Source organism: Rhinolophus sinicus, chromosome 2 (genome assembly GCF_057876585.1).
Source record: "Rhinolophus sinicus isolate RSI-liver-muscle chromosome 2, RSI-T2T, whole genome shotgun sequence".
NCBI classification, from domain to species: domain Eukaryota; kingdom Metazoa; phylum Chordata; class Mammalia; order Chiroptera; family Rhinolophidae; genus Rhinolophus; species Rhinolophus sinicus.
Window position 1 is genome coordinate 141302065 of NC_142502.1, and position 12572 is coordinate 141314636.

The 12572-nt window shown below is 38.3% G+C and overlaps 1 protein-coding gene across 2 annotated transcripts in view; it reads right to left on the reverse strand.

Moving 5' to 3' along the window:
• Nucleotides 1-12572, reverse strand: part of ANTXR1 (ANTXR cell adhesion molecule 1) — a 213916-nt gene that overhangs the window by 187282 nt on the left and 14062 nt on the right. For both annotated transcript variants that reach the window (XM_019718386.3, XM_074332096.2), the window contains exon 2: nt 1728-1799. In XM_019718386.3, coding sequence (XP_019573945.2) covers nt 1728-1799 — 72 coding nt within the window. The remainder of the gene's footprint in view (nt 1-1727; nt 1800-12572) is intronic.

The following is a 12572-nucleotide window of genomic DNA, read 5'->3' on the forward strand; positions in this document are numbered from 1 at the left end:
CAAGCAGAGGGAAGTGCCTCGTGTTCTGGGTTAAGCCATGTCAACAACTCTGGTCCTCAGTTTCTTAATCTATAAAGTGAGAGGATTAGATTAAGTGGTCTCATAATTCCCGAATTCCTACCTCTAACTTTTTCTGAGTCTAGGATAGTGAAGAGTCTAGAATTGCTGAAGGAACTGGGAAAGAGAAGTGTTGAGTGCCCACTCTAAATCAGGTGTTGTGCTAGTTGGTTTGCACATGTTTTCTCTCGTAGTTTTTACATGCAAAGTAGGGTAAGTTCATTGTTATGGTTGCACAATGGAGCTTAGATTCAAATCCATATCTACCTAACTTCAAAGCCTTTTCCAGTAGACTCCTCTGCTTCGGGGGAACAGGAGACTAGAAAAGCAGAGACATAGCAAATATCTGGATGCAGATTTGTTTTATATCACTCCAGAGGACCAACGGATAAAAGTGTAGGAAAGGACATTTTGGCTGAATGACAAAAAGACTTTTCTGGAAGCTGAAATTGTCCAGCTGTTGGACTGTTTGCCTCAAAAGGCAGCAGTTTCTCACCAGAGCTATTCAAGTTGAGGGTTAGTGAATGCCTCTTAGGATAAGTTTGTAGGCTGTTTCTTTCAATTCTAAGCTTCTACAATTCTCCTAAGTATTTTGCTTTTAACACCATCCAAGTATTTGCTTCTTTCCTTTCTCTCTGCTTTTCCCCTATCCCTCTCCCCTCTCTCCTCTCAGCATCTGTTTTTTCTCATTCATCTGGGTTTAGATGCTTCTTGCTGTAGCTTCCAATTCCTGGCATCACAGAGAAGACTCCTCTCTCCAATCAGGCAGACAGGTACATGCTGAGATGGGTAACTGAATTTAGAGGGAACATGTTTGCATTACCCTGGTCTCAGAGGAGAACCTATCTTCTGAGACAAAGAATTTTATTTTAAAAAGTTCATGGTTACTTGTATCGGCTGGAAGACTCTACAAAGGCCACCTGCAAGAATGAAGCTGCTTTAGAATTATAATGATTAAATAAATTTTATCAAGACCTTGACAGCTGGCTTCAAGCACCTCCATGAAAGCTATCACAGTTGTTTATCCCTTAGAGGCTGCACCCAAGGAGGGTAAAATGACCCCCTTTCCTTTACTAGTGGGTGTCTATGCTGATTGTAAAGTAGGATCCCTAAGGTCCCTGCAATGTTTACAGTGATGACGTTCGAAACTGCATTGTCCTCTTTTGGAAAGTGGTGTTGAGAACGCTCAGAGAATTCTACCTGATAGAGCACATAGCTACGCTGACCAACCATGAGGATCTGCCAGAACAGAGGGTAGCTCCCAGGATGTGAGATGTTCAGTGCTAAAACCAGGAAAGTCTGGGCAAACTGGGATGAATTGGCATTTCACACCCTAGAACCCCTTTTACATGAGTCCAGCTAGAATAAGCCAATGGCCCCAGTGTGATACACTGTGAAAGAAAATGTTAAATGATCCTTCTAGAAGAATGTATTATTAAATAAGAGAGGGACAAAGTTAAAATTTTGGTCTTCTAACCAAATTGGGATCCTCTCGAAAACACCAAGCCAAATGTCATTCTAAAACATGGCAAAGATGAAAACAAAGTCTGGTCCAAGATCTGAGAGTCCGCCTTTGTCAAAAAGCATCACCAAAGTAGTTTGTAATTAGTAGAATAGCAAACATAGGCTGGTTTTGATCATGGCAGAGAACTATGCATTATGTTTCTCACCTGATGAATTTATGAGCCAATTGTTCCACAAAGTAATAGATTTCATTCCAGTGGTGTAGCACACTTCCTGATCTAGGAAAACAAAAGCAGACGTTACTCAATCAACTGTTCATTTGTCTTTACCTTGTATCATTTCCCTTCATATTCTATTAATTGACATTTCACATACGAATCCATTAATTGGGCTCATTATCTGAAACTTCTATAAATTTTGAAATTATTCGAAATGGTGTTTAGACTTAGTGTTTGTTACAGGACTCTCTTCACTCCCCTTTCCACTCCTTCCCAACCACACTTCACACACTTATACACTAAAAAAATCCTGGGTTCAACTAGATTCACAGGTTAGTTTCAAATCTTTAAAAAAAAAAAAAGGGTTCTTTTTGTACTACTTAAATTATTCCTCTTATAAAAGACTCCAGTTGATTTAAATGAAATTAGCACAAACTAAATGCCCAAACAGAGAAAGATAAACAAACCGCCCCTTCGAAAGAGTCTAATTTGATTTCTAAACATAGAGGAAAAATCTCTAAATAAAATATTAGCAAATGAATCCAGCAGGAATCCAGAATAATAATAATTAATTAATTGGTGACGCTTATTTCAGGAATGTATTGATAATTCAACATTTAAGGAAATCTAATGTAATTAGTCATTCTAATAAATAAAAGAAGAAAAACTGCACACCTTTTTAATTATACTTAAAAAAGACACGTTTTACTGAAAAAAGAGGAAAACTTTCTCTTGGACATATATAATCAGAGAATTTTAGATTTGGAAGGGGTCTTCTTTATTTCCCAAGGTTGACGTCTATTTCACTGATACCATTCACTATGGCTTCAACTCAGCTTTTAAGCATTTCAACAGTGCCTGTACTCCATCTGTTGCAGTGATTTCCTAGTAGGCTTTTTCCTATTATAACCCACTCTTTTCTGTAGCTATTATGCCTCTTTCCTTTCACTTCAGGGTCTATTTCAGCTGCGCTCTGCATTTCTGTCTTTCATTCTAACAATTGTTGAGGTTAGAGTTTGCTCCTTCTAGTCTGCCATTTTGTACTGCAAACATTTTCCGACAGTTTCGGATTACTTTTATTTTTGTATGTATTCATTTGCCTTAATTTTAACGTGTAGAGATGATTGGTTGCTATGTTTTCTTTGTTTTAGACTATAGATATTTAAGATGAATCTGTGCAAAGTAGATTTTATGCTGTCCTTTTCATGGTACAATATCCCTCTCATTCTGGTTGAGTGTATTTCATCTCTAGGAGGAGAATTTATTTTTCTGTGCCCCATATCCAGACAGGTATGTCTGTCCGACTTGAACACAAATGATACACTGAGTGTGATCATACAGTGAAAAACTCCATGCCGTAAGGATATCTCACTTTCCTCAAGTTAATCTATAACTTCAATTCTAGGAAAAATTGGGAAAGAATGTTTTGTGAGACTGAAAAACTAACTTTAAAAGTGAAATGAAGATTAAGGGTCTAAAAGTCATCAAGGCAATTATGAAAAAGAGCAAAGTTGGAAAGCTTGTCCTAATAGATATAATGACCCCATATGCATGATACATGATATAACAGTAGAGCCAACAGGGTAGCATGGAGAACCCAGACGTCAACCGATGTGAGCTCATTATAAAGTGAAAGGGGGTGATTCAAATTGGGGAAGGAAAATAAACCCTTCAACAAATGATGCTGCAACAATGGATTTCTAATTGGAAAAAAACAATGAGATCACTATTTTACATACAATGTAACCTTAGATGTACTAGAACCTAATGGAAAAAACAAAACTTTAAATCCATTGGGTGAATTATAGAAGATTTTTATGTCGTCAGGTTAGTGAAGAGTTTCTTCAACCAGATACAGAAAGTAGAAATTTTTTTTCTTAGAAAATGATAATTTTGACTACCTGAAGTGTTTAAAATTCTGAATGATGAAAAGATACCAGAAACAAGTTCAAAGACAAGAAAAGAGTGACAGAAGATTTGTCTGCAAAAAATATAAAAGTCAAAAGATTAGTGTCCAGGATATGTAAATAATTGGTACAAGTAAATATTAAAAAGGCAAACACTAGAAAAATAGACAAAAGATCAGAACAAGCAATCCCCTGAAGGATGGTAAATTAGCACTTGAAAAATCATTCAACTCTTCTAGTAAATATAGAAATGCATATTTAAACACTTGTTTGGGGTAGATCAAGCTGTTTCATGTGGCAGCAGCATAGAAGCCACAGAGTTAGGGGGGAGGAGTTGGGGGAAAGGGATCAGGGTGAAAAGGGACATGGGGGGGCCCTCCTGTCAAAAATAAACCTTTTCCAATAAACCTTTCCCGTTCCAGTCTCTCTGCCTTTATACATATTCTACCTGCTTGGGATACTCCATGTCCACACTGGCAGACTCCTACTTGTTCTTCAAGACTCAACTCAGTCTCTGCCTGTTGCCTTTGACCAGCACAGATGAGGCACACTGCCCCTGCCCCATGCTCTCAGGGCACCATGTACGCCTCTCAGTCACCATCCTCTGATACTGGGTTGCAATCACTTTTTTTGTCAGGCTCCCCTTGTGAGGGTCATAAGGAGATTGTCCTCTCTGGCATCTACCTGTTTGTTGAATGGCAGAAAGAAGAGCATGAAGAGGAGAAGCCTCTACTGCTCGTGGAAACTCCTGACCTTTTGCCAGCTGGACATCACCACTTCCTCCCTCATTTGGACAAACACTCTGGTTTGGGACTCAGACCCAGTTGGCTCCAGCCAATTCTTGTGACCTTATGTGAACTTGAGGAGCCTTCCCAGATGGATCAATGATTCTAGAGCACAACTTGTTGATGAATGGGTCTACGTAATCATCAACAATAGATCTCTGAGTTTAATGGCAGTTGGGAGTCTCCCAAGAGCTTACCAGAACTGCATATCCTAGCCTTGGGTTGTTAATGCTTTGGAAAGCCTCTTTCATTAAAATCCTAGCGTCATCCTTGACAGGATTAAGTTGTATATTTTAATCTCAGAGATTGGTCCTGGATGCTCTCCTTCAGCCATGGGGCAGATGCTCTGGGCCTGGGGGTCCTATGAGGGTCTGGCAGATATGGCCCAATGCCATGTAGGTGCCCCAGAAGAGGCACTGTATGGCTGACTGTAAACTGTAGTCTAATCCAGAATTCTACAACTCCTTTTCACTGGAATCGAGATTTCCTTGGACACTGGCCAGCTATGCCCACTTCTGGAATGCAATGCTGTGCTTTGGTCCTATGACCAGGGGAAGTACTGTCTGAAATTTTGGTTACAGAGGGGTAGTACTGTAAGATACCTAATGATTTGAGAGGAATGTCCACACCTCCCCCATTCCAAGTTCAATTTCTTCATCAGTAGAGAAGTCATGCAATGAGAGAATTATCCAGGGAGGGGAGGCAAACAAAGTGTTGGTGAAATAGGGCCTTGACCTAGAATTGAGGGATTAATCTTGGTTCTCTGCTTAAGGGGCGGGTGTTTGGAGTAAATCTTTTTTGGTGTACTACTTCTCTGTTCTCCACGATCGGCCCTATTTCACAGTCTCAAATCAGTTTGCATTCTTTTACTTATTCAATAGGATCAACCAATGATAATTCACTTCTTTCTCCTTAAAACATTTCATTTTCACTGTTCTTCTGACCGACATGTAAAATTTATACAACATTGGTATTCATCTGAGTTGTTGATGCTAGATATAGGGAAAGATTCAAGAAATATCCTGGGGTGTTGAGAAAAGTTTAGCTCTATCTGGAAAACTTTCTTGTTAATGGACAGGTGCTGTAGTTTCCCGAGAAGAAAATAAAATGAGGCCCCTAAGATAAAACTGGAGGTGAGGAGGCACTGACAGACTTGTTTCTCTCATTCTGACTCTGATAATAACTGCCCTGTTACTCTTGAGTTTTGTTGTTTCATATTTACATATGGTCATTTTTTTACACAATTATGTAAACTTTGACCAAAATATATCCCCTTTGGAACATACTTGAGATGTACATAAGGCTTTTCCTTCAAGCATCGAGGGTGAACATAATCTCCTAAGATTCTGGGAACCAAACTGATTTTGTCTTCTCTGGGTTACCACAGGACCCAAAGGGCCTCAGCTACTAAAGGACAGAAGAATGTAGGGCTATCTAAACTGGCACCTTGGAATCCTTCTAGTTCTTCTTACTGAGCCTTCCTAACCCACACATGCACGGTCTGTCCTACCCCAAGATCAAGTCACCCGAAGGAAAAGGATAGAGCCTCCCTGAGGGTGCTGCTTATATCTCTTTAAATCAAATCCCCAGGAGTAAGTAGCTTGCCTGCCCAGTGCCACCATTCTCTCCTCTGCCTCTGGCCACTGGACTTCCTCACCCTGAACTCTAAATACCTCATCCATGGAACCTCTGAAAACTACCCACTGGCACTCAACCAGACTCCTCCCCTCTCCCATAGGTGTAGATATGCTGGGCCTTTGACTCAGTTTGGAATTCCTCTTAAAACATGCATGCCTCATTGCACATAGCCTTGTAAACTGATTTTCTGGTTTGAAATCTGCCTTAGTAGTTACTCACAGAATAATCGACCCAGGGAGGTCTTTCCATGTTCAGACCCTTGGCTTCTTCTCAACCCCAAGGACCTAAGTGAAAAGCAGGGTGTTGGTTGGGGAAGTGGTCCCAGCCAGGAGAAGTAGGGTGTTGGTTGGGGAAGTGGCAGAAAGTGGATGCAATTCCAGCATCTCTCCACCCCATAATATATAAAATATCTCATTTATCATGCCAACCTGTTTAAGAGTTAATAATCTTAAAATCCCAGCTATGGAATCCTGATGTTCTCTTCAGGCACTAATGGCTTTTCCATGACCAAAGATCCAAGGCAGAAATAAAAACTCCTTTGTAGCCCAAATATAAGTAGTACTAGGAAATGTTCCATTGGACTCTGTTGTGAATTGTTTCTTTTTTCTTTTTTTTTGAATTGCTTTTAACACACAATTGTTGGGCAAACCATAGTCATGGAGAGTTGAAATGCCCATATTTTAGAAATCAGTGGCATGTTTTAGAAATCAGTAGATGTGAAAGGTCCCTGATATTTGAACCAATTAAATCTTAACTCAAATGTAATTCTATCCCCTAAAGATGTTCATGGGCCAGCTGGTATCAGTATGGTTGTGGAGGATTCAGCTCTCTTCTTGGGATTTTGTGCCTTGGTTCCAACAAATATAAATCTCAACAAAATTTGAAATTCAAGTTGCCTCGCAGGAATTCTGCTTGAATGCTGTGCTTGATGATTCATTCAATATATGGATCCACTCAAGATCAGAGTCCACACCTTCCTACACCACCTTCTGACTTGGCTTCGAGAAAAGCTCCCCAGACCATAGGGAGGCAAAGCCACCAGTCCTCACTAGTGGTCCCACAAGAAGGTCACTGCTGGAGGCAGCTCCAGCGTTTCTTACTTATTTTTGTTGTTCTATGCCTTCTCCAGTCTTTGGAACATGGTAAGAAGTCAATAACTGTTTGTGACATTGCATTCACTCACTGTGTGTTCCCAGTGAGTGATTTTGCATGGAACTCAGCACTGCCCTCAGATTACCATTTGCTTACATCCATGGCAAAGGGTAGGAGCAAAATAAGAACTCTGAGTCTCATTCTGATTTGTTTTCTGAAATACATTCTTTTGTGTTTATGTGAGTTTCCAAACCTCCCTGTGGTTTTAAGCTCCTTAGAAAACACAGGCTCTTTCCATTAACCACACATACAACCCAGAGTCAGAAAGAATCAAGTGGGCCAAATTGAGTTTAAATTGGCCCCCCTTCTTTTGCACATGGATTAGAATAAAAAGAAAAGGAAAAAAGAGAGCTCATAGTTGGAACCATCACCCAGGAGTCTTTCAAATCTGGAAGAGGAGAGTTGCTCTAAGGACGGAAAGTATAAAACTGTCAGTCCCTGCTTTTCCTTAGCCCCACCCGGCTGAAGTCACAGATGTCCTCAGTGACCCACCGAGGTCCCCAGCTAATCCTGAAGAGTATGGCAGCCTCAGGCACCACTAAGGGAGACCAGCAATTAGTGAAAGACCCTGAGTTCACTTGTTTCCTCCCTCCATTCCCCAGATTCTTTCTTGGCCTCCCTCTCCTTCCTCCTAACCTCACACTGCACCCTAACTGGCTGGAGCCCTAAATCTGGCCCAGACCTTCAGCCTTACCCTCCTATTACTGACTCGGGTCATGGCCAAGCCTCCCTCCTGCTCAAAAAGCTTGACCTCAACTCTTACTTCCACTCCATTTCTTCAGATACCAGTCCAAACCCAAACCAACCCACTAAGCGCTGTGCTTTGAGTGTGAGACTCCTCACGCTGCTCCTGTCTGTGCCACGGAGCCCCCAGCCCGGGATGCCCAGCCCCACCCCACTGACTTGTGAAGAATTTCCCCTTCAGTCAATCTAATTGAAGACTATGAGAATAATGACTTTTTAAAAGAGAGAATTAAAACTGTTAGTGATTTGGGAAATCAGTTTGGTAGGATGTTGCCAACATTTTGAAAAAATGAAATAGAATAGAATTGAAATATTAGGATATATTACAAACTGTAACAAAAATTAATGCTATGTGAAACTTTAGGTCAATTATATGTAAGTAATATATGTATACTGTGTCAAGATATAAATTGTATTTTTTCTTGTGGTTCAAGATCAGAAAGATATCACACAGCAAGATATGCACTCCTTTCACCTCCACTAATTCCTTTACACACACACACACACACACACACACACACACACACACACACACCAGGAAAAGCCACAAAACATTTTCTGATATCAACTATTGGTACTTTTGGTGCAAAGTTAAGACAAAAGCTTTGTTTTTGTTGTTGTTAAGGAAACAGAAAGTTGGTTAGCTGCCCAAAAAGTATTTCCCATAATTGCAATGCACACCAAGATGTGATAAATAAGACCCACAGCTCATCAGCCAAAGCCAACAATGTGATCTGTGGATGACCACCAGGCGACCACGACCAGACAAGGAATGGTACTGTGGCTGCCAGCAAATTCAGAGGCCCCTGTCACGTGCATGCCACAGGGACACCTCCCATCAAACACACAGCCATAAGAGTGAGAGACATGGGGGTAGAGGGGTACAAAACTGAAAAGACATTTACTGAGAGTTTAAATTCTTGCATTGGGCTATGATTCCCAATTCGGAAGAAAACTGCCTCCGCTCTGCACTACACTTGCACCCAGCAGGAGGGTCTATTGAGGATAAGCAAAGCAGCTTCCAGTTAGTTTCGACCTATCTGAGTATAGTGAGAATAAGTTTTGTTTTTCTATTCTCAGACGCATATATTTATAATGACTGCATTTTCTTAAATTAGATTTAAAAATAAAATTCCTAATACAGGTAGACTTCCTGGGTTAAAGTCTATAAAACACTCTAAGACTCTTGATAGCTATGACCCAACTCCCCAGAAATGTGGAACAATTTACTCTTGAGGCTGTTCACACCACGGTTATAAGCACTGACCTGCGGGCTGATGTAAGTTCAAACTCAGACTCTTCCACTACTAGCGTGACATTTGAACATGATGTTTCACTTTCTTACATTTCAGCTTCCTCCTTTATGCAATGGAAACAATAGTATCTATCGCCTAAGGATTGTTTGGAGAATAAAATCTAATGTTTGTAAGGGGCCGAGCATCCTGCTTGGAACACTGACCACGCAGGACACAGGTAGCTGCTGAAACCCACTTCCCACCCTCATTATTATTAACCTCTTAGGAGCAAGTTATGAAGTACTCATTTTCTTACCCTTCACCCACACTCTTGATTAACTCCTTTTGAGATATGTGTACGTTTTGTAAATGAAAATGGATTTTCATTATAGTTTTTATGTGGATGCCTTTAATTATAAGCCACAGATTTTTTTTTCACATGTATTGTTCATTTGATTTTCTTTGTTTTAAAAACATTGCGTATCAGTGAGAACCAGCTACATAATTGTAGAACCCAGTGCAAAATGAAAACACAAGGCCTCTTGTACAAAAATTATTAAGAAATTCAAGATGGAGACGGCAGAACATGACACGAAGTGTGGGCTTCTGGGCAACTGCTGACGTTGGTATCAATATTCTTTGTCCATTTTCTAGTGGGGTGCAAATGTTTTCTTAGTCCAGGAGTCAGCAAACTTTTTCTGTAGAGGGCCAGGCAGTAAATATTTTAGACTCTGAGGGTTACATGGTCGCTGTTGCATCTACTCAATTCTGGTGTACAAAAGTAGCCACTGATAGTGCTTGAACAAAATGGGCATAGCAGTGCTACAATAAAATTTTATTTACAAAAACAGTCTGCACGCCATAGTGTGTCATCCTCTGTCATAGGCAGTCACTTTCTTTCAGTCTTCCTTATGACAAGATAATATATAAAAAAAAAATCTATGTAGTGCTTTTTTTTCCTGGTAGCTGAAGTTTTAGTGTACTTTCACTATTCATTTCCTGTTATTTATTGCTGAGAATGTGGACTGGAAAAATTGTGCCTTGGGATATATATGGAGGCATTCTTTGTGACCTAATAAATATTTCATGGGCATTTGAAAGGAAAGTTTATTCTCTATGGGGTATAGGGTTCAAAATGTATTTATTAAATCAACCTCATTAATTATTATTCATATCCTCTATATCCTTTGAATGCTTAAGTATTCAGACTGATGTATTTTCAGAATCTTCTGAGGAAATAATTTGGTTTTCATCTTCAGCGTTCAAAATAAATATGAGTTATTGTAATACATTTCCTAAATACCGAAGCACTCTTGCATTCCTAGGATAAATTTTACTTGATATATTATGCTTTCATTATACTGTTAGTTTTGGTTTAATGATATTTGATCTCAGATTTAAAGTTTTTAATTCAAATTGGGTCAGGAGTTTTGCATATGAATATATTATCTTTGGTGGATATTGACATAAGATACAGCTGGCTTCCTAAAAAAAACTAGAAAACTTCATCTTTTTCTATTTACTGGAAGAGTTTAACTAATACCGAAACTTTCTGTTTCTTGAAAATGTGATATAACTTTCCAAGAAACCAACTGGTTTAAAACCAAAGGACCTATTCACAAGGGCAAATTAGTCCCTCTCAAATATCCAAATTTTATTGGGGGAGGGCAAATCAGAAAGACTGAGCATTTCGCCTAAAGGGACTTAAAAAAATCACATCAGACTGTTGTTATCACTTGGGATCAAAATTTAGGGATTTCCATCCTTCCTACTACCCAGTAGGTAGACTTGGGAGGAAGAAGAGGAGTTTGGGAGCTAAAAGTAAACATTTATTTTGTATATGTGAACATACAGCATGAGTACTTTTATCACTTTTTCCTTTGAGAATCCATTTTTAAAGTTTATTTTGCTGTATGAGTATAGTTGTTAATAATTGATAACATTATCGTGACTTAATAACTTTTCTGGCGCCATTACTTCTGTTTCTTTTACACCACATTTTTTTCTTATACCTTATTTCCTATACATTTTCCACTTTAATGTCAATAATTTCAAGTGATTTTTTTACAATAAGGGTATGCGGATGGTATACATTTAAAATTTTTGTATGTATGAGGAAGCCTATCCTGTTCCTAGCCTTTATATTACTTAACCTCTTTTCTCATAATTTCACTCTCTATTCTTTCTCTTTGAGTTCTGGGACAAATTTCTCAAACTGTCTTCTGATGAACAGAATTTACTTTCTATAGGATTCAATGTGGTGGTCATTGCTTCCAATGGATATTGAGAAATAGCATATTTTCTCTTCAAACGCTTATCTTCAGATTGTTTTTTCTCATGACAGACTGCTCTTGTTTGCTGATGCAATGTCATCTCAAAATTTATGGAAAATACTAATTAGACATATATTTGCTTAAATGGCTTCAATGGTTATCACCATTTCTTATATATAATAATTATTATGTTCTGAAGTTTTTTTAAAAAAACTTGATTCACTTTTTTATATAATTTCTTGAAGAAAATTATTCCTACTCCTCTTTTTAGATGAATCCATATCTATTTGAAAATGACTTTCCATTTTCTTCATATGTAAGTGATATCTTAAGTAAGTATAACATTTAAGTCATAAAGTTATCCATCGGAATTCTTCACCATTTAATGTTGCAGAGCTTTTGCAGGCAACCTATGTCTTCTCCCAGTAATAAAAATCTTTTGCTTTTGAAATTAAAAATCGTTACCAGGAAGTGTCTAAGTATTAGTCTCATTTAATTAATTAATTTTATTACTTGATGAGCCTATTCAATCTGCATTTTCAGTTTTTTCTTGAATCAGAAAAGTTCTCTTCTATTAAATCTTTAAATGTTTCTTCGAGACTATTCTTTAGCAACCCAAATTATCTGGTATATTGGATATCTACTTTTTTCATTCATTATTTATCAAATTCGTTTTCATCACTGTCATCGAACTCAACTTCTACTCAAATTATGAGAATTTCTCAAACATGCATTCATCATTTATTTCATTTTCTGTCTGCTCTTTACTGCTTCTCGAGTGATTTTACATTTTTCATGTTATTTTATATTCCTTAACTGTTCTAGGTCCTTTTTATTCTCATTTCATATTTTACTCATATCTCTTGTTTCACAAATTTCTTATTTTATTTAACTTCATTGAAATCATAAAACATACGGAGCTAAAACTGACTTCTTTTGCCGTTGAAAATTCTTTCCATAAATATGTTCTTCTATCTCAGGAATTTTGCTTAATCACTTATTTTAAGTTGCTAAAATTTTGTAGGCCCTATTTTCATCTTTGAATACGGGAAGGTAAAACTGGGTCTGATATTTGCTTCCCAAATATTTTATATATTTA